Here is a 17,199-nt window from a genome sequence, read left to right as displayed (position 1 = left end):
AGTAAAACAATAGAACAAGGCTGTATGGAACCTGCCTCAAAGGATTCAATGTTTCACCTCTGTCTACTCACTCAGTGCAAGAAACTGACACAGGGTGGCGTTTATCACAATGTTTTTATCTCTGTTTTGGGGGTTTTCCTACAGAGAAAAGTGTACAGGAAGCCACTGAGGGAAAAATGACAATGAATCCAACTGATGCAACAACATTAACCCCCTAAAATACATTTTACAGTTCACGTGAATGGGACAATGTGCTATTATGAAAGGTTTTCTCTGTAACCAGCAGCTTTTATTTTGTAAGGCTTTCAAGCACCTTGTTTTTGAGTACAGCCACACACACAGCTCCCACTGCATTACATCACAAAAATATAGAGACATCTACAGGTATATGCACACATATATTGCCACAATTCAATGATTAAATAGATGGCAAGGTAAATAAAAATAAGAATGTACAACCCAAATTAAAAATAATTGAAAAACTGTTTTCCACAAGACATTATTCTACAAAGAAAGCAGAATAAATGAACAAATAATTACATTAAAAAAGAAGAATGAGCTTTGCAGCAGGCAAAACGAATCATGACAGTGAAGCTAAACTAGCTCATGATTTCCATCAGTTTCCTTAATTAAGCAAAAACATGAAAGATACAATAAATGAACAGAATTATAAGGCTATTTACAAGTGCGAGAGGGAATGGGAGAAAGGAGGTGGAGTTGTCATGATTCAAAACAGTAAATTCTTGTGGACAAAGCTCATTTCTGCCTCAAAGAGGAGCCATCAGAGGGCAGGGGCATCCAATCACGTCACAGTTGCACAGGGTGATAGCCAATCAGATACACTCTTTAAACAGCACAGGATCAAATTATTTTACAGAGTAGACTACTGTACTATAGTCCCTGAGGAATGAAAACCCACCCAGACTGACTGCTCACATGTTGTACACACACAGACACACACACGCATACACAGTACTTGTGATCAAGTTTGCTCGAATCCCACGGAGCTCTGCATCAACTGCTGTGCTCATCTGGGCTGTTCAAGGATGTCAGGATCATCACAATGACAACTTTCTACCCCTGCACTTCTCCCATCACTCTACTGCAGTTTACAACATTCTTGGCTTCCCTCTCCCCCTCCCCCCGCAATGTTCCTCAGTTTTAGCTCATTTCAAGTCTATAGCAGAGTAGAGTGGACTCATCGAGACAACAAAGCTGCTGTCACCGACCCGCTGTTCACTGCAGGCATTTCAATCAATGGCTGCTTGCTCAATCCATAAACCCTTATTGATCGGATAAGGGGAAAGTGAAGACATGGGTCTCTGAGTTTGTTGGGGGTGTCAGTCGAAGATGAAGGGACATCTTGGTCAGATGAAAAAGTGATTTTCCAGACTGACATCGCAAAGTTTGTGCTGTGACATTTTAAAAAGGTCCATCCTTCTCTACATCAACATTATGGATCCCCATGGAAACAGACACCACACTAAGACTGGCTGTAGGAGTTGCTTTGGTTCCCGTTGGAGCTCTGGTCGCTCTCACTAGAGACAGGACAGAGAGAAAAATGGAAACACTCTATCATATGTGATACTTTATCTCTTCGAAGACAAAGTGAAGTTAACTGCAGTTGGGAGGAAATATAACTGCAGAAAAAAAGTACAAAAAGCGATGATCTGAAGTTACTTAATTAACTCATTAGCATGTCTGCATTTATTCAAAAACGACATTTCTGTAAATATGACTTAAAAATGTGATATTACGATTAGACAGTGAAGTACACAGAATTATGTTAAGAGTACTTTTTTTCTTTGTTACACATGGGAAAACCCACTCCAGTACATTCAGATTCAACATGACACCAGAAAAATGCAGCTTTATGCTGTTTGCAAATGGTTTATTGTACTCACTCATAAATAAATTAGCCACGCCCCATCAAATAAAAATGTACTGATTACAAAAGCAGGGTTGACATACATCAGATTTACCTGTTAGGAGGAGGTTTGGGCTTAGGCATCTTGTTTAGCACAGCCGCTATCTCCTTCCTGTCGTCAAAATTTTTCCACTGGTCGTATAGCTTCAGAATGACACGAATAATCTCCAGGATCTTGACAGAAAACACAAACACAAGATAACTCATCGTGAACCGCAGTTGACACCCCATGAAGATAAGTAGCACTTCATGGTGTAGAGACATCAAAGCCAGGGGAACTAGGAGATGACTATGACACTTTTGCTGCCTTGAAAGTGAAAAGTTGCATAATGTATATATAAAGGGTGGTAATTGTTTTGATAAAAAATGTTTGATTCTTCCTCATCAAAAATACTAGAGGCAACTTTAAATAATGCAACAGAGGTCAGTCTTACTTTGTCCATGTCAACAGAGAGCTCCGCAAACCACTGTCTGGCATCTTTCTGTTGTACCACACAGGCGACATGCAGACAGGCTGTGGGCGGAAAAGACAAACAACTGATCATGTTACATCTAATAAAGCTTGTTTTAAGTCTGTAACTACATTACATGGCAGCAATGAGAAATGCTTAGGGTCAGATCTTACCCAGGGCAATCATGAAGGGAGGGTAGAGCAGACACAGATCTGTCCTGTATGTGTCATTCACTATTCGCCTGGTACAGACACATTACAGCACAGTGAGTGAGGCTACCAAAAACAGCAAAATCTAGTTCTTTTTGCATTTAAATATCAAAAATTCTATGGCAAAAGCAACAGATAAATGCCCACAGACCAGGCCAGAGGCAGCAGCATGTCCTCCTGTCCCATGTCCTGCACATACTGCAACAGTGGTCTGTAAGGGTGGTACACGATCAGGCAGCAGTCCTGAAACATAAGTTACATCAGTGATAAGTCATCCAGACAACCGCTCAATTAGGCCAAACTCAGTAGCAAAGATAAAGATCTTTTCTACTCACCATCAACTCCAGAAGGTAGAACTCACATTCTAATATCTGTAAAGACACAAATTAAAATTGTATTGTTAGGCCATTAAACCGAATTAGTTAAAAATACAATCCATGTTTCAAATATAAGTGGAACATCAAGCTGGTTTGACGCTGCATGTGTTTTTAAGTAACCACCTGCAGTGATGCTACATTTGACAGCTCACACACACTTCCTCACTGAATGATACTACATTAAATATTAATATAAAGTAAAATCTACATTTTGCCTTTGATTATTTTTTGTATTGCCAGATGAAGCACCACAGATAAACACTTGTGAACAACCCCTATAACCAATGTTATCAACTATTGCAAAAACTATGTGTATATGTCCAGTCTGTCCCTGTGCCACTATCAATCACTTTTACTACATCTGCAGAGTGGACATGAAAATTAATGTGTAGGAGTTGCAGCACCCCGCTAACTTATTCTATACTATGTGAGCCGCTCCCTCCTTTTGTCGCTTCATGGTGGCTCACTATAAATAATAGTTAACACAGCTTTCTGGACAGGCAGTGTGTCAGGACAGCCCTTGTGACGTCCTGGCAACTCGGTGGAAATGATGGATAAATAAAATCCTGCACTTGACACCACAGTGAGAGATGCTGTGCAGAATGAATGCATGCACACTTGTGCACAGGTGGCCATGGTCGAAGCTTTCTCTCACAGCAACAGAGATTTCATCATAGAACTGCGAACATTAGTTGTGGAATCTCACGTATTGATAGACACTAATGTGGCAACACTGTGTTGGTATGCTGTAATGTAGCACAGCAGTGCATAAATAACTTTGCAGAGGAAGCAGGAAAACAACTAGCATACATGATCCACTGGCACATGGCTATTTTAGTGGTTTAACTAGTGAATTATGTCAAGCTTTGTTTTACTGTTTTAGCATTAATTTGAAACACAGTCTATGTCTATATGTAGACCTCCACTCAAACCTGACCCTTGTTCATACATGAATTAATGTCATGCCCATCCTTCAAACACACACAAATATTTCAATACTCTAATTAAGCACTTTATTTGTCAGTGTGTTATTGGGCTGCAGGCAAGGTGATTACTCTACTTTTACTTATTATGTTGTAGCATTTACAGTTTCATGAATGTTATTTAATGCTTATTTGCACATTGCACTTACAGTAATTCGCACTGTTTAACAGCAACTAAATCCGACAAATGTAAACTGTTACAAAGACTTTTTACTTACATGATTCATTCTGTAAGGGAACTCCTTTGGGAAGGCATAGGAGAACCTTGTTTTCACTGTTGGAGAGTAAAAAAAAAACCCAAAATGATTGTAGGGGAAAGCACACTTTGACCGATATGGACTGCAACAGTGGTGCTATACTCACAAGTTTAGGAAATATATTAATGAAAGTTGACACTTACACACAGATGTTGCTGCAGAGATCAGCCTGGTATTAGATACAACTCCAAATTCCTGAAATGTTTAAGATAAATCATGAAAACTCATGTCAAAAATCTAATGCAGGCCATAGACTTGTATTTTGCTCACTCATCATTTCCCATGGTCTAAGACGCTCAAAATGTGTTAATGTAAAATTATCATGTTGCAGGCAACATAGAAACTTCCATACCTCAACTTTGGAAGCCAGGAAAACACAGGTAGGAGCCATGAGCACCGGGTCTATACTTTTCAGGGAATACCTGCAAACAAGAAGAGATAAGTAATGATCAACTTTTCGATCCTAAGAGTAAGACTTAAAGACAAAAACATGAGAAGAGACAAGAAAGATCTTACACTTCAAAAGCTATAATAACCTCACATAAAGGGTTACAGGCAAAGTGCCCACTAGCTTTCAACTATTATATTATATTATTGTGGGTAATGCAGTGGTGCATTTGCGATACTCTATACTACTGCTTCTACGCAACTGCCTCACTGAATAGATGTGTTCAGTTTTCTCTGCTTTGATACTCTATACTAGACACATTACTAATAATTTTGACTCGTCACAGCAGAAAAAGCACAGGTATAGTTTATACTGCTAACAATGGCTTGGATCCATTAAATGTGAGCCAGTAAACCTTGTCAGTGAACCACCATAGACAGTGCCAGGACCCTGTAACTAATAAAGCTAAATGGTGTGCAGCCTTTATTGATTTTATTGAGTATACCTGTGGTTTTCCTGCTGTGTCATGTCAAATGTATGCTGTGAAAAAGGCCTACATGGATATAATGGCCAAGCAGATGATGTCATTCACTGTTTAGATAATGTTGTCTTCTAAATGTTGTTCACCCTAAGGAGACAACATTAGACTGTACCACCTATTACTATAATAAATACATATTATGAGATTTGAGTTCTGAATTGCTATATCCAAGCTCTGCCTACTCCTTACCTGGCATAGAAGCGTTTGAAGTAGACAGTTGCAGTGGCAATGACCTGCTGCCGCAGCTTCAGGTGTTCCCCTAAAGCCTGGATGACTGAAAGAGATGGAGAAAAATGTTACAGTTCTTCTGTTTTTATTGAACAATATGTGAGTGTACAGGGAACATGTCACATACATGCACGTACATACATGTCATTCTCAGTTATGTATATAGGGTATTATCAATACTGTATTAGCAGATGTGGTGCTGTGTTATTAAGTGTAAAAGAATAACAGACATTTAACTAACGCTGACTTCAGGCCAAAACATACGATGACACAAATATAAATACCATTGGCAAAGAAGATCTGCAGCTTCCAGTACTCCTCTTCTGTGAGAAATTTCAAGTCCTTCTGTCGCTCTTTCATCAGGTCCTGTTTATCCAGGACCCACTGCAGACTTTAAAAGATAAAATAAACATCATTATTAAAATGTAATCACACTTACTGTGAGCAACCCAGCTAGCGAGTAGCACAACAACATCAGCACTTACTCCACTGTGCTAGCTAAATACGTTGCGGTCGCGAAGCATGAAAACTATAAAAGGAAGGTAGTCTAATTCAGCTTTTAAAAACGACATATCTGAAAAACGTTTCTCTCTATTTATGTATGTCAGTGTATATTTTTCTTACAATAGCAGGAGTTCAGGAGAGACAGCTAGCGTCGCCGTACGATGCCGCACAAAACACAGCTAGGCCTCACAACAAAGACAGCGATTTACAAAATAAAGACATAACATGTCAAATTGTTAGTAAAAACTTACTAATGGGAACTCTGCCAGAAGTTACCCGCCATGTCGTAGTAGTTGAGGTAGAGAAGAACACTTTAAATTGATATTACTTTCGCACAAAGAAGTGAATACCACAGGCAAAATAGTTACGCTAAGCAGACACTGGAGTAACACGAAAACTCTTTCGGAGCGTCAATAGAATGGTTCCGGAATTTTAGTTCCACCCGCAAAACTTCAACACGAAGGTTTAATTAAAAGTTTATCATTTTCCTTGGTATCATTCTATTCGAAATACACATTTTCGTCAATTTTATTGGAAAAAAACAGATGTGTTTCCCGGTGCAAAATATTTGGATGGAGGCATAAATTAGTGGCTGGATGTATTGACAAATTCATGGAAATGCAACGAAATGAAATACAATATGAACAAAATATCTAATAAAACATTATGAGCGAATGTGCAGTTAATGTGGGTGAAAAACGCATTACATTACATAAAATGGGATAGTGTAGTGGAGAATTTCACGATTATAAAATTGAGATTCTTTCAACCGTCTATAATAAATTAATTTCTTGACGTAACTGTGCTAAATGTTTGTAGCCTGGGGTTAAGAAGGTTCAACATTCCTCTGCAGTGCTGAGGGGAAGGGCTGAGGAGGATATAAAGGCGCCACCACAGCAGCTGAAGGTGTGAGTGACCAGTTTCCAGTCTCTAGTTGAAGTTGCAGCAGTTACAGGAAAAGTCAACATGAGCCGCAGTCCAGAGAGGATGTCATCATATAGACGTCATTTCGAGGGCTCCCTGGCCGCCCCTCCCGCCTACCAGCTCCGGGTGTCCAGTCCCTCTCCCACCCGCAGGGAGACCCGCTCGGCCAGCTTCACTCGAAGTGGTGGAACGATGGGGCGTAGGTCCCTCTCCAGTAAGGCTCGCCTGACCAGGTGGGTCACCTGTACCATTGAACCTCTACAGGCTCTACTCAGATTTTTGTGCTAACTGATATGGATGTTTCAGAAACAATGCAACTATTAAATACTTGAAATTAAATACAAATCACTTGATATTGTGACCTCAGGTTTTCAACATAGCTACAGCAGCTGTAGAAAAAAAAATCATATTGATATCACAGTGTGAATACATAATGAGTGCTAAGCATCTTACCTAGGAGTGCATAAGTGCATGAATATGAAGCAGCTTATAGATCAGTCAATCTTTAAAATAGAAAACATACATACATACATACATACATACATACATACATACATACATACATACATACATACATACAAATCAAAACGATGATTAATCTTTTGGATACTCTCTTCTGCTCCTATCTACAGCAGTGTGAGTATGGGAGCGCTGTGCTTTGGTATGTCCATGGGGCTCGGGCCAAAACTGGACCTGGATGCAGCTGCAGCAGAGAACCAGGCCTTTATGACGACTCGAACTAATGAGAGGCAGGAGATGGTAGCCCTTAATGACCGTCTGGCAGCTTATATTGAAAAGGCAAGAGGCCCCTCACACTATACACAGACACACATTTGTATACTGGTGGTCATGTATACTGGAGATGTCTCACACATCCCAGATATATGTTTTTACTTGTTTGTTTTTCTTTTTTTTTCTTGACATCTTCTTCACCAAATATTCTTAAACCAAGCCAAATAACTAGTAAATGGAAGTGCAATACAATGACAGACAGTATTTTTGCACTTTCAACTTGTGATCATCAAGTTTGTCAGTTTGTTGCTTCCTTCCTGTAGGTGCGAACACTGGAATCGAAGAACATGGTGTTGGAGGCTGAGATTGAGGCCCTGAAGGGTCGCCATGTCAGACCATCAGGCCTCAGGCAGCTGTACGAATCTCAGTTGAGGGAACTCAACAGGGACACTGAGAAGATGAGAGTCCAGAGGGTGAGAGGCTGAACACAACATATGATCATGTCGTGATGAGTGTTGCCGTTCTTTTTGGTAGTCTTATTAGTGCCACCCTATTATCTGCTCCATTTTAAAAACAATTTGACCACTGTATCCCTTGTCTGTACAGGATATGTCTTTGGTAGCCAAGGAGGCAATGTTGGGCCAGTTGGACGCACTGAGGGCCAAATATGATGAAGCTGTGGAGGCCAGGAAAAAGACGGAGCACGACATTGAAGCACTACGTCCTGTAAGACAGTGGAAAGTGTAGCTTTTCCCAGCTTTGAGTTTAGTAAGAATTCAAAGCTGTAATGTAACAGATCATTCATGCACAGATTAACTTTTATTTCCCTCAACCATCCAAAACCTGATGTCTCAATCTTTCCCAGGATGTGGATAAAGCAACCTCAGTCCGGATTGCTCTGGAGAAGCAGCTGGAAAACCTGGAGAGTGAGCTGGCTTTCCTGCAGAGAGTTCACAAGGAGGTATGTGTGCCTGCTCACCCGTCTGTCCCTCCACAGCGTACCGTGTATATGAGTCAGTGTCTGGTGGCTGGTATGCCTTTAATTTTTATCATTGATGGTTTAATGGGCTGGTAATTATTGCTATGAAAGGTTATACTTAAATCAAGAGCTTGTTGATGGATTGAGTGAGTAAGACCATAAACATGGCAATTATCAGTGTGGTGTGAAGGGCTCATAAAGTTAGAGGGGAAAGCTGTAACTAACTTGTAGTATGGAGTGGTGCAATGAACCTTACTTAATGACATTGCTTCATACTTCTGAGTTATATTACTCAAGAAAAGTAATACAGACCAACCCCGGGTTGTTTTTGATCCACTGAAAGGAAATTGAGGAGCTCATGCAGCAGATCTACTCAGCAGCCACCAAGGTGGACCTGACGTTTGGCCTCCCAGACCTCTCCTCTGCTCTAAGACAGATTCAGTCTCAGTATGACAACATCGCCGCCAAAAACCTACAGGTAAGGTGCAACAGTGACGCTGCAGTATGTTCTGACTTTGAAGAGTTTGCCTTTCTTTGTATATTTGGTTACTTTCTATGCACAAAACATCATAAAACATCTAAAGGAACTGTAGAAAATACTGAGATGACGAAGCACATTAGTGTTTTGTATTCAGACACCATGCAAGTAGAAGCGTGTGCAGCTATACAGAGGCTTTGTAACTTATTAAAATTCTTTTCATGTTCGTTGTTCTGCAGGAAATGGACAGCTGGTACCGGACAAAGTTTCAGGACCTGAGTAACATCTCCTGCAAACATGTTCAGAGTGTTCGAAGTGTGAGAGAGGAAATCGCAGGCTATAAAAAGGATGTGAGTGTGGTTTTCTCTTCTTGTTTTTGGCTGGCACTACCACCTCTGTGTGTAAGCTTTGTGCACATGTGTGTGCTTAGATCCTCAACAAGGAACGTGAATTGGAGGCATTGAAGAGCAGGAATGAGTATTTGGAGGCTCAGATCCGTAATGCAGCCGTGAAATACAAAAAGGAGGAGGAGGACCTACAGGTATGATGTGGCATTGTGTTTATTTATATTCATACATTCTCATTATATATTTTCTTGCCATTCTGTCACTCGAAACACCTTAAAATAAAGCTATTCTGTTCTATCTATTGCAACAGGAGCGTATAGAAGCCATTAAACTGGATCTAAGGGTGACCAAGGAGAAGATAGCGCTGCTGCTGAGGGAATATCAGGAACTACTGAATGTCAAGATGGCTCTGGAGATTGAGATCACCACCTACAGGTGAACAAAAACACATTGGCATAGGTTAAGGTAAGGTGGTAAGGTCAACCCGAGCAGAGCAGATCACAATTCCATTTCCTCATATGTAAGAATTTAAAATAAGTATAAGATATAAAATGGAGGAATGTGTATGTATCTCTTTTTGTCAGTGTTTCTTTTTAACATCATTTCCCTCTGTTTATTCGGCAGGAAGCTGATTGAAGGAGAAAACAACCGTCTGAGCACCATGGTCCATAACCTGTCTCTGCATCTCACTTCCGCTGTTAGCATGTGTGCTGCCTCAGCCTCAGCCTCAGCCTCAGCCTCAGCCTCAGCCTCAGCCCCTGCAATGTCTTCAAAGCTGGATGACGCCCCCACTGACAGCAGCAGTAGTGGGGCAGAGAAGGCTCCAGGTGCTGGCACAGCCCGAGTGGAAGTCGCCTCATCAGACACTCAGACAGACGGCAGCTTAGAGGAACAGGCTACAGAGATGTCTGAGAGGAAGACGGTCCTGATCAGGTAGACGGGTCTGCTGCCTCACATCTGTGATAGTTCTCAGTCAAATCTCAAACAATACAGTTATCTTTCTCAATCTTTTTCTTCTACCTGTTGCCCCTTTTTTTTCCCAGAACAGTTAAGACACATGAAGACACTTATGAGAGCAACACACAGGAGTGCACCATCACCATATCTGGAGCAGCTGATGACACAGATGAAGAATAAACCATTTGTCTTTCCCAAATCTTACTATCTGACTATAAGCTGTACGCCATTTCATGTCATGTTAAGTCAGATTTTTTTTAATGCTTTGAAAACCTTCAAATTGTAAATTTAATTCAAGAGAAAACACAAGGTACTGCAGTCAGAGGAATTCCAACTTGTACTCCAACAGCATGTGCCCATTCAAGGGTTGTGTTCATCAAGACTTCACACTGTGTCCTGTCGCTCTGCTCTGCTCTGCCTGCTTCTAACTCTGTCAGCCTCTCTGCTCATTTAACCCTCCTGTGTGTCAGGGACGTGTGTTTGAAAGTAACAAAATAAACAGCAAGAAAGCATAGTTGTGTTTTTTTTTTTAAATATAGATAGATGAGCAGGAGTCGTTGGCATTATTTCACTCATTTACTGAACATTACACTCATTGCAAACTGTTCTCTGTTTTCCCATTGTTTATTTCGACTAGAGCAGCACAGTCTTTCCATAAAATATTCAAGGAAGTACAGCTGATACAATTCCCTCTGTAAACTTTTGATTTCAATGGTTTGAAAAGCAAAGAAATTACAGTGAATGTGCAGTGTTACATCATAACTAAACATTAACTGAAACCCTCTCTCTTAATTTGTTTGTGCAGACAACTGATGTTTTAATTATGGCATACGTATATACAGCTAAGCAAATTACATGGAAACCCATAATTAGGCACATGGCTGCCTGTTGGAGATACAATAACAAGTCGAGAGCAGTGTTATGTAAAATTGCATAAAATCCCTTCATTGTCTCCCCCAGTGTGTTCCATGTTCATAATGACAGAAAAATATCAAGAAATAGAAAAGTAGAGTAAAGTACCTAGTGCAATTCGGAGTACAAAATAATTTTCCCCCTTCCCCAAAAACAGACAATTTTGATAAATCAGAGTTGCATACAATGATGTACAAAAGATTTCATTCAAAAAGCACCAATTTAGACATGGATCAATATCATGTGAATGTGTTTCTAGTGCAATGGTTTGGGTTCATCTCCCACTCCCCCCGCGAGGCGATAAACTACAAGGCTGACCTCATGTGCAAGGGCATCAGCACTCTCCTAAAACACAAATACAGCATGGACAACAACAACATTATTCACAATACAATTGCATCCACTGTGGTTTTTACACAGTGACACCGGCATGAGAGTCAAGGACAGAAAAAAAAATCTCCCAAAAAGGAGGAGAATAAGAGTATGATTTCTCACCTGTGTGTCTGCCTCGGCGTAAACTCTCACCACGTCCTCGGTGCCGGAGGGTCTCACAAACGAGCGCGCCAGTTTGTGCTTCTTCACTAAACTGTCAATGGCCTCCTGCAGCCCTGCTGGGCTCACCGCCCGTCTCTCTGCATCAGTCGTGTCTATCACTCTGCGGTCTGAAACCTACAGAAAATACATCATACACAACCACAGTTATGTATAACTGAATACACACAATGTACTTGTGTGGAACTGGTACTGAGGGGTGCTGATCACACTACTCACAATGTTATGGTTAAGACATGTTGTTCAAATCAGACAAAACATGTCATTTTTCGCTCATAAAATTCTAATCTTGTAATTTGAAAACTGTTAACATTGGAAACCAATATCTAGCAGAAGTAATACTTCTGGATGTTAAGTATTGATACACAGATACAAAATCTTTACAACAAAAAAATAATATATGCATTCATTTTTAAACATTTTCAATAAAATTCAATGACTTTCAAGGCCTGAGATGTAGAAACACTGACACTTCTGAGAGGGGCAAAGGATTAACGATCAGAAATATGAGACATGATAATACATAAATTTGGGTGTACCTTGACTTTAAGCTGCCTGTTAGGCAGGTCAGTGTAGATAGCATCCCACTGCTGGACAGTCATACCCTTGATGGCTAATATAGCTTCAATCAGCAGCATGTCGGAAATGGCGTCACCTACAGTCTGTAGAAGATGAAAACACAAAAATCATCAACATTAATAATATTAGCAAAAAAGTTTTTCTACTGTTAAAAATAGTTCCAGTGTTGGAAAGATATACGCGATACATATCCCAGTCCAATATGTGTGTGTTGGTGTGTGTCTACCTGGTTTATGACGTTGATAGTGTTCTTCAGCAGGCGAGCTGCTCTCTTCCTCTCGTCGTTAGTGTTGGGGTCCTCAGTGAGCTGCTGGATCTTCTCTTCAGCCGCCTTACTGAACAATGTCTACAGTAAAAACAACACAAACACACTATGATGCAGACTTTAACCCTGATCATACACATATTTTAAGACTGTGTCTCTTTCTGATAAACTCACAGTTCCATGGCCATTGGCCTCAAAGTACACACCAACATCAAACTCCTGGGCTGCATGGTGAAGGTGCTTCACTCCAGTCTTAGTACACCTCACTATTACCTAAGGGACAGCAAAATATATAAGCACTAACTTCTCCACAAAAATATAGAAATAACGGGAAAATGCAATTTGTGTGTGTTTGCTCACCTTCATCGTGTCCTCCAGATAGTGTGTGGAGCTGCCGTTAGCATAAGCTGTTTGCACCACCGCTATCTTCAAGTCTAAACCAGCCTGTATGTCCACAAAGAAAAACTATTTATGAAGAGTTTGTGTGGGCGTGTCTGCTTATTTGTTGTAACATGTGTGTATATGAGTATGTACCTGTGTGATCAGCTCTTTAAGGAAAGTGACGATGACAGTAGCTATCTTGTCTCCATCCAGCAGGTGAAATTCTCCCTCGGAGTCAGTGTAGTAATAAACTATTCGGTCGGCGTCACCGTCAAAGGAGCAACAACGCTCCCCTGGGTTGATCTTAATACCTTTGCAGAGAAAGAAGGTGGAAAAGTGGTAAATTAAAAACCGCTTCTTTTCTTTTCTTTTTTTTTCCTTGGTTTCTTTTTTGCAATATAATTTCATCTAGCACCTCTCTAATATAAACTACAATTCTAGAGACACAGAAATAATCACGAGTGGTTTGTCTTGATGGATTTCTAGAAAATTCTGATCATTTTACATCAGTCACGATGCAGACATCAACAAAAGACTTTAATTTTAACAGCAAAATAGTGTGAGTTTAAGGCTAAAAATTTGTCATTATTGTGGTAATTTTCTGATTAACAGTCTCCATTTTGTGGTCAACCACTGCATCTATGATTTCACATGAAATAACAAAACAATACATCATATTGACTGTTTTGCTATCACTCTAGATAGATATCATGCTTAGTAAGAAGGGAAATAGTTGTCTCCAGTGGAGATAATCAAAAACATCTATTAATGTATTGCTCATTTTCATTTGGAGCACCTCATTTAAAAACTTTCTTGAGCGTTCTCTACACTTTTTAACCATATGAAGGACTGACAGACTTTAAAAGCCATGTTTTACCTGTGGGAGGTTTCTGCTGCACTTTGACAAAGTCGGCCCCACACTGGTGGTTGAGCTTTCCTTTGCTGCCGTCGTTGAAGAGAGAAATCTGCAGCTCACTCTTCAGATGACTCTCCATCTCAAGCACCTTCAGAGCCCCGATGCCGTTAGCACCATCCACACACAGGTGCTTCTGGTCGTCTGTACAGTTGGTAGCCTACCATGGTTGAAAAGACGGAGGGAAAGGAGAAAGGAGTGATTGCTTGTTGAGTGGACAAACCGAAAAAAAACACACACACACCCAACAGGATGTGCTCGAATGAAGTCACAAGAACACATGGCACACCCTGTTCTCTTACATTCTTGATGAGCTGGATGAAAGCCTGGCACAGTTTGCGGTAGTATCCTTCCACTGTGGCCTCTCCATATTTGCCCTGTGTGTTCTGACAGCAAACCATGTAGTGGAGCTGTGGGGTGGTCACCAAACCATAGTCTGACAGGACAGAGGGAGAGGATTAAAAGACAGAAAAGGTGTGAGAGGAGAATAAAAAAAAGTTGAGAGGTTAATGAAAACTAAGCAAAGAATCAAACAAATTCATATGAGAATATATGACTTTAATTAACTGTACCTTTACTGTGACCACCGAGAGCAGACACTCCATCCAATACTGCCTGTGACAGGCTGGCACTGCTGCCCCTGAGAATGAAGGACAAATATTTAATTTGAATGAGAAAGATTAATCCAAGCATTACAAGCAGGTTTTTTAGCTCCGCTGTGCCAACTCTGGGGAAAATAGGTAGGTTAAATAGCATATTATGGTCAGGACCTAATATTTCTAGTTGATTTAAAACTCAGTTCATGCAGAAGGAGCTCTCAAATGAACCAGCACAGGATTTTTAATGATTTTATGCTGGGATTTTTTTTAGTTTTGACTTAAAACTTTATATTGTAGATTTGAAAATATCTGCTGGCCCTGTCTCTATGTCGGCACAGTAAAGACTAATACACAACAGAATAGTTAACATCACGTACCTGGTATCTTTGCCCACAAAAACATTAGCCTCCTGGCTCATGTTTACAGCCTCCTTTTCTATAATGTCTTTCAGAACATTGAGTAGATCGTCCTGCTCTGCGTTAGCCAGCTGGGTGGCGTAGCCCTCCCACGACGGTGTCACCATCTCTCCCATGGGGTCAATGAGCTTCACCCCATTGTCTTCCTACACCAGTCCAAATATAAAGGCACAGGAAAGAGGGTGAAGGGGAGAGTTATGATTATGATGTGTTTATAGGATTGCTTAAACTAGGGATATCAAAAAAAAATAGCTAAAAGACACAGAGCAGTAGACAGGCTGAGGTGAAACCTGCCAATTTTCTAATAGCATCAAGGAAAGGAAACAGCATCATGTGGACAAATAAACTATAAACTTAAAAGGTGAATGCCACAATAAAAACTTTAATCCAAATTCTTATTACACGACCTCTGGGTTGTGTGATGCAGTGACCATGACTCCGATGGTGGCTTTGGTCTTTTTCGAGCGGAGCGTGGCCAGCAGTCCCATCCGAAACATGATGTGGTACAACAGTTTGGCGCTGGTCCTGAAGCCAGCGGTTCCATACTGCAAAACCAACCCTGCCGGTTTTGGGTGCTGACTGGACTGCTTTGATACTTCCTGGAACTGGGCCATTACTGAAACACATAATGATGACATGAAACACAGACCAGTCGATGGTGGAAGAAACACTCAGGTCTTTTACTTAAGTAAAAATAGCAATACCTTTGGGCTTAATCTTTCCAATGCTTGTTTTACAGGGTAAATACAATGTAAAACCTTGAACAAAACTTCTTTATCACTAAAGCTGTATTTATGTTTGATACAGCAAGCTTTTTTTCCACAGTAATGTAACCTGGTTCAAAGCATGTGAAATAAGCCTATAAATATCTCCAATAAAAATGTGCACAGAGCTAGCAGTGTTAGTCTTTTTGTCATTACAGTTCCTTAAAAATTGACGAAAACAAGTGGGTACTGCATCACACATATTGAATAAGAATATGATCATGCCTTGTCATTAGTGGCCACTGTACTTTGTCCCTTCAGTGGAAATGCAGATCACAAAGCACTGGAGGAACTTTTACGCCTGTGAAAGTTCTTGGACATCATCTCTTGGGAAATTAAAGTTCCTCGAGCTAATGGTGGAACCTTAAGAAAGACTTGCAGAGAGAGCTTCTTAAAAAATATCTTTTTTTCTGGGATAAGCATTCTGGGATTCTGGGATATATCTGGGAAACAAAATACACCATTTAGTTCTTTTAAGAAAACAGATCAATTAAAATATAACAAACATATGTTTTTCAGGCTAAAATGTGAAAACAACTTAATCATATCGACCTTTATATACGACGTCAAAGGAGAAGGGAGAGGGGCAAAGGTTACAGCAAACTACAGCAGCAACTATCGCCTGCTAAAAAGATAAGCTCAAATAACTGAATCATATGATCTGAATGACTGGACTGACTCAGTCAAACTTGCTGTGATAACGTAACGTGATGCTTTCAGCGATGAACGTAAAAGTAGTTAACGATGTAGTGACTTGGGTTCAACAAAATAAACCTAAGCCACAGTGAGGGGCTGCTACCGGGATATGTAGTTGACGTGTCGTCATGAGGTGGCTCCATTTGATAAATCAAAACATCCGACTTGTGCTTACGATTACGATGTATTTATTTACCGTGTAACAAAACAGCCTTTAATATTTACTCACATAGGTTGTACCAATAACTTGCATGAAAATAAACAAAAAGGCGTAAACATTGAACTCTAAACGGCGCCGGTCAAACACTGTGTGCTTCTCCCCGGTAAGCAGCACACCTGAGGAGTAATTGCCTCTTCTTCTACTTATACGTTTCATGTGTTGCCATTCAATACTCCACCTACTGTGGCAACCAGTGCATTACTTTAACACACACACACACACACACACAAATATACAAATGGCTCTAACACACGAAGTTGTTTTTTAAATTCACTTACTGTGTAGTGTGTCCTACTCATGGGAAGCTTCCTGCTTTTCGGTTCTTCCGCTACGTGGCAACGTGGCAATATCTTGCGTGTAAGTCACGTGACGCAAGTACGCTCAGCGTGCCTGTCAGTGAGCTTCTCTCCACCAGTGACTTTACTCTGATGCAGGGATCCATCCTGAACAACACAACCACGCCAAATGACCGTATCGCACTTAAACACAAATTCACTTTGTTAGTTATACACATGTTCTTAAATAAATAAATAAATGAAAATTTGGTCCCAAAACTGTTTTGAGTGCAAATAAGTCTGGACACATTTTTGTATTGTGGACTGTGGGCCGAAGCACAGTT

The 17,199-nt window shown here is 40.4% G+C and overlaps 3 protein-coding genes across 6 annotated transcripts; 1 reads left to right on the top strand and 2 right to left on the bottom strand.

The window, feature by feature from the left end:
• Nucleotides 1-267: 267 nt before the first annotated feature.
• ccnc (cyclin C) lies at nucleotides 268-6,246 on the bottom strand. Of its 2 annotated transcripts, none has more exons than XM_022768605.1 (12): nucleotides 6,118-6,246; nucleotides 5,647-5,753; nucleotides 5,324-5,408; nucleotides 4,558-4,627; nucleotides 4,349-4,400; nucleotides 4,167-4,222; nucleotides 2,924-2,959; nucleotides 2,740-2,831; nucleotides 2,553-2,620; nucleotides 2,362-2,441; nucleotides 1,972-2,101; nucleotides 268-1,538 (listed from the first exon to the last, which is right to left on the bottom strand). In XM_022768605.1, exons 1-11 carry the CDS (start codon nucleotides 6,147-6,149, stop codon nucleotides 1,979-1,981), a joined length of 801 nt encoding a protein of 266 aa, XP_022624326.1. In that variant the 5' UTR covers nucleotides 6,150-6,246; the 3' UTR covers nucleotides 268-1,538; nucleotides 1,972-1,978. The 2 variants fall into 2 exon arrangements, with proteins under 2 accessions (XP_022624326.1, XP_022624317.1); XM_022768596.1 differs by having other exon boundaries at nucleotides 1,983-2,101.
• Nucleotides 6,247-6,826: 580 nt separating this feature from the next.
• On the top strand, nucleotides 6,827-10,797 carry LOC111216405 (glial fibrillary acidic protein-like). Its single transcript, XM_022737925.1, has 11 exons — nucleotides 6,827-7,023; nucleotides 7,423-7,588; nucleotides 7,846-7,995; nucleotides 8,129-8,248; nucleotides 8,388-8,483; nucleotides 8,845-8,979; nucleotides 9,219-9,329; nucleotides 9,410-9,520; nucleotides 9,637-9,761; nucleotides 9,951-10,259; nucleotides 10,370-10,797. Exons 1-11 carry the CDS (start codon nucleotides 6,833-6,835, stop codon nucleotides 10,461-10,463), a joined length of 1,608 nt encoding a protein of 535 aa, XP_022593646.1. The 5' UTR covers nucleotides 6,827-6,832; the 3' UTR covers nucleotides 10,464-10,797.
• Nucleotides 9,672-16,906, bottom strand: pgm3 (phosphoglucomutase 3). 3 transcript variants are annotated; one of them, XM_022737924.1, is made up of 13 exons: nucleotides 16,859-16,906; nucleotides 15,308-15,516; nucleotides 14,862-15,046; nucleotides 14,458-14,525; nucleotides 14,188-14,321; nucleotides 13,850-14,045; nucleotides 13,126-13,283; nucleotides 12,952-13,035; nucleotides 12,766-12,864; nucleotides 12,553-12,672; nucleotides 12,287-12,409; nucleotides 11,691-11,864; nucleotides 9,672-9,755 (listed from the first exon to the last, which is right to left on the bottom strand). In XM_022737924.1, exons 2-13 carry the CDS (start codon nucleotides 15,512-15,514, stop codon nucleotides 9,708-9,710), a joined length of 1,596 nt encoding a protein of 531 aa, XP_022593645.1. In that variant the 5' UTR covers nucleotides 15,515-15,516; nucleotides 16,859-16,906; the 3' UTR covers nucleotides 9,672-9,707. The 3 variants fall into 3 exon arrangements, with proteins under 3 accessions (XP_022593645.1, XP_022593643.1, XP_022593644.1); XM_022737922.1 differs by lacking the exon at nucleotides 9,672-9,755 and adding an exon at nucleotides 10,877-11,540; XM_022737923.1 differs by lacking the exons at nucleotides 9,672-9,755; nucleotides 16,859-16,906 and adding exons at nucleotides 10,877-11,540; nucleotides 15,890-16,107.
• Nucleotides 16,907-17,199: the final 293 nt, after the last annotated feature.

This window comes from Seriola dumerili, unplaced genomic scaffold (assembly GCF_002260705.1).
Source record: "Seriola dumerili isolate Sdu_G_001 unplaced genomic scaffold, Sdu_1.0 BDQW01000025.1, whole genome shotgun sequence".
Classification (NCBI taxonomy): domain Eukaryota; kingdom Metazoa; phylum Chordata; class Actinopteri; order Carangiformes; family Carangidae; genus Seriola; species Seriola dumerili.
This window is presented reverse-complemented; position numbering and strand designations above follow the sequence as displayed.

Bases quoted from the DNA above. Each gene is read 5' to 3' on its own strand.
- ccnc (XM_022768596.1), bottom strand. From the start codon at position 6,149: ATGGCGGGTAACTTCTGGCAGAGTTCCCATTA. The intron at 5,754-6,117 runs GTAAGTTTTTAC...TATCTTTTAAAG, and splicing joins TTCTGGCAGAGTTCCCATTA to TCTGCAGTGGGTCCTGGATA. The intron at 2,442-2,552 runs GTAAGATCTGAC...TTCCGCCCACAG, and splicing joins TCCCTTCATGATTGCCCTGG to CCTGTCTGCATGTCGCCTGT.
- pgm3 (XM_022737922.1), bottom strand. From the start codon at position 15,514: ATGGCCCAGTTCCAGGAAGTATCAAAGCAGTCCAGTCAGCACCCAAAA. The intron at 13,036-13,125 runs GTACATACTCAT...GTGGACATACAG, and splicing joins TTAAAGAGCTGATCACACAG to GCTGGTTTAGACTTGAAGAT. The intron at 12,410-12,552 runs GTAGACACACAC...CATCTTCTACAG, and splicing joins CTATCAACGTCATAAACCAG to ACTGTAGGTGACGCCATTTC.
- LOC111216405 (XM_022737925.1), top strand. From the start codon at position 6,833: ATGAGCCGCAGTCCAGAGAGGATGTCATCATATAGACGTCATTTCGAG. The intron at 8,484-8,844 runs GTATGTGTGCCT...ATCCACTGAAAG, and splicing joins TGCAGAGAGTTCACAAGGAG to GAAATTGAGGAGCTCATGCA. The intron at 9,762-9,950 runs GTGAACAAAAAC...TTTATTCGGCAG, and splicing joins ATTGAGATCACCACCTACAG to GAAGCTGATTGAAGGAGAAA.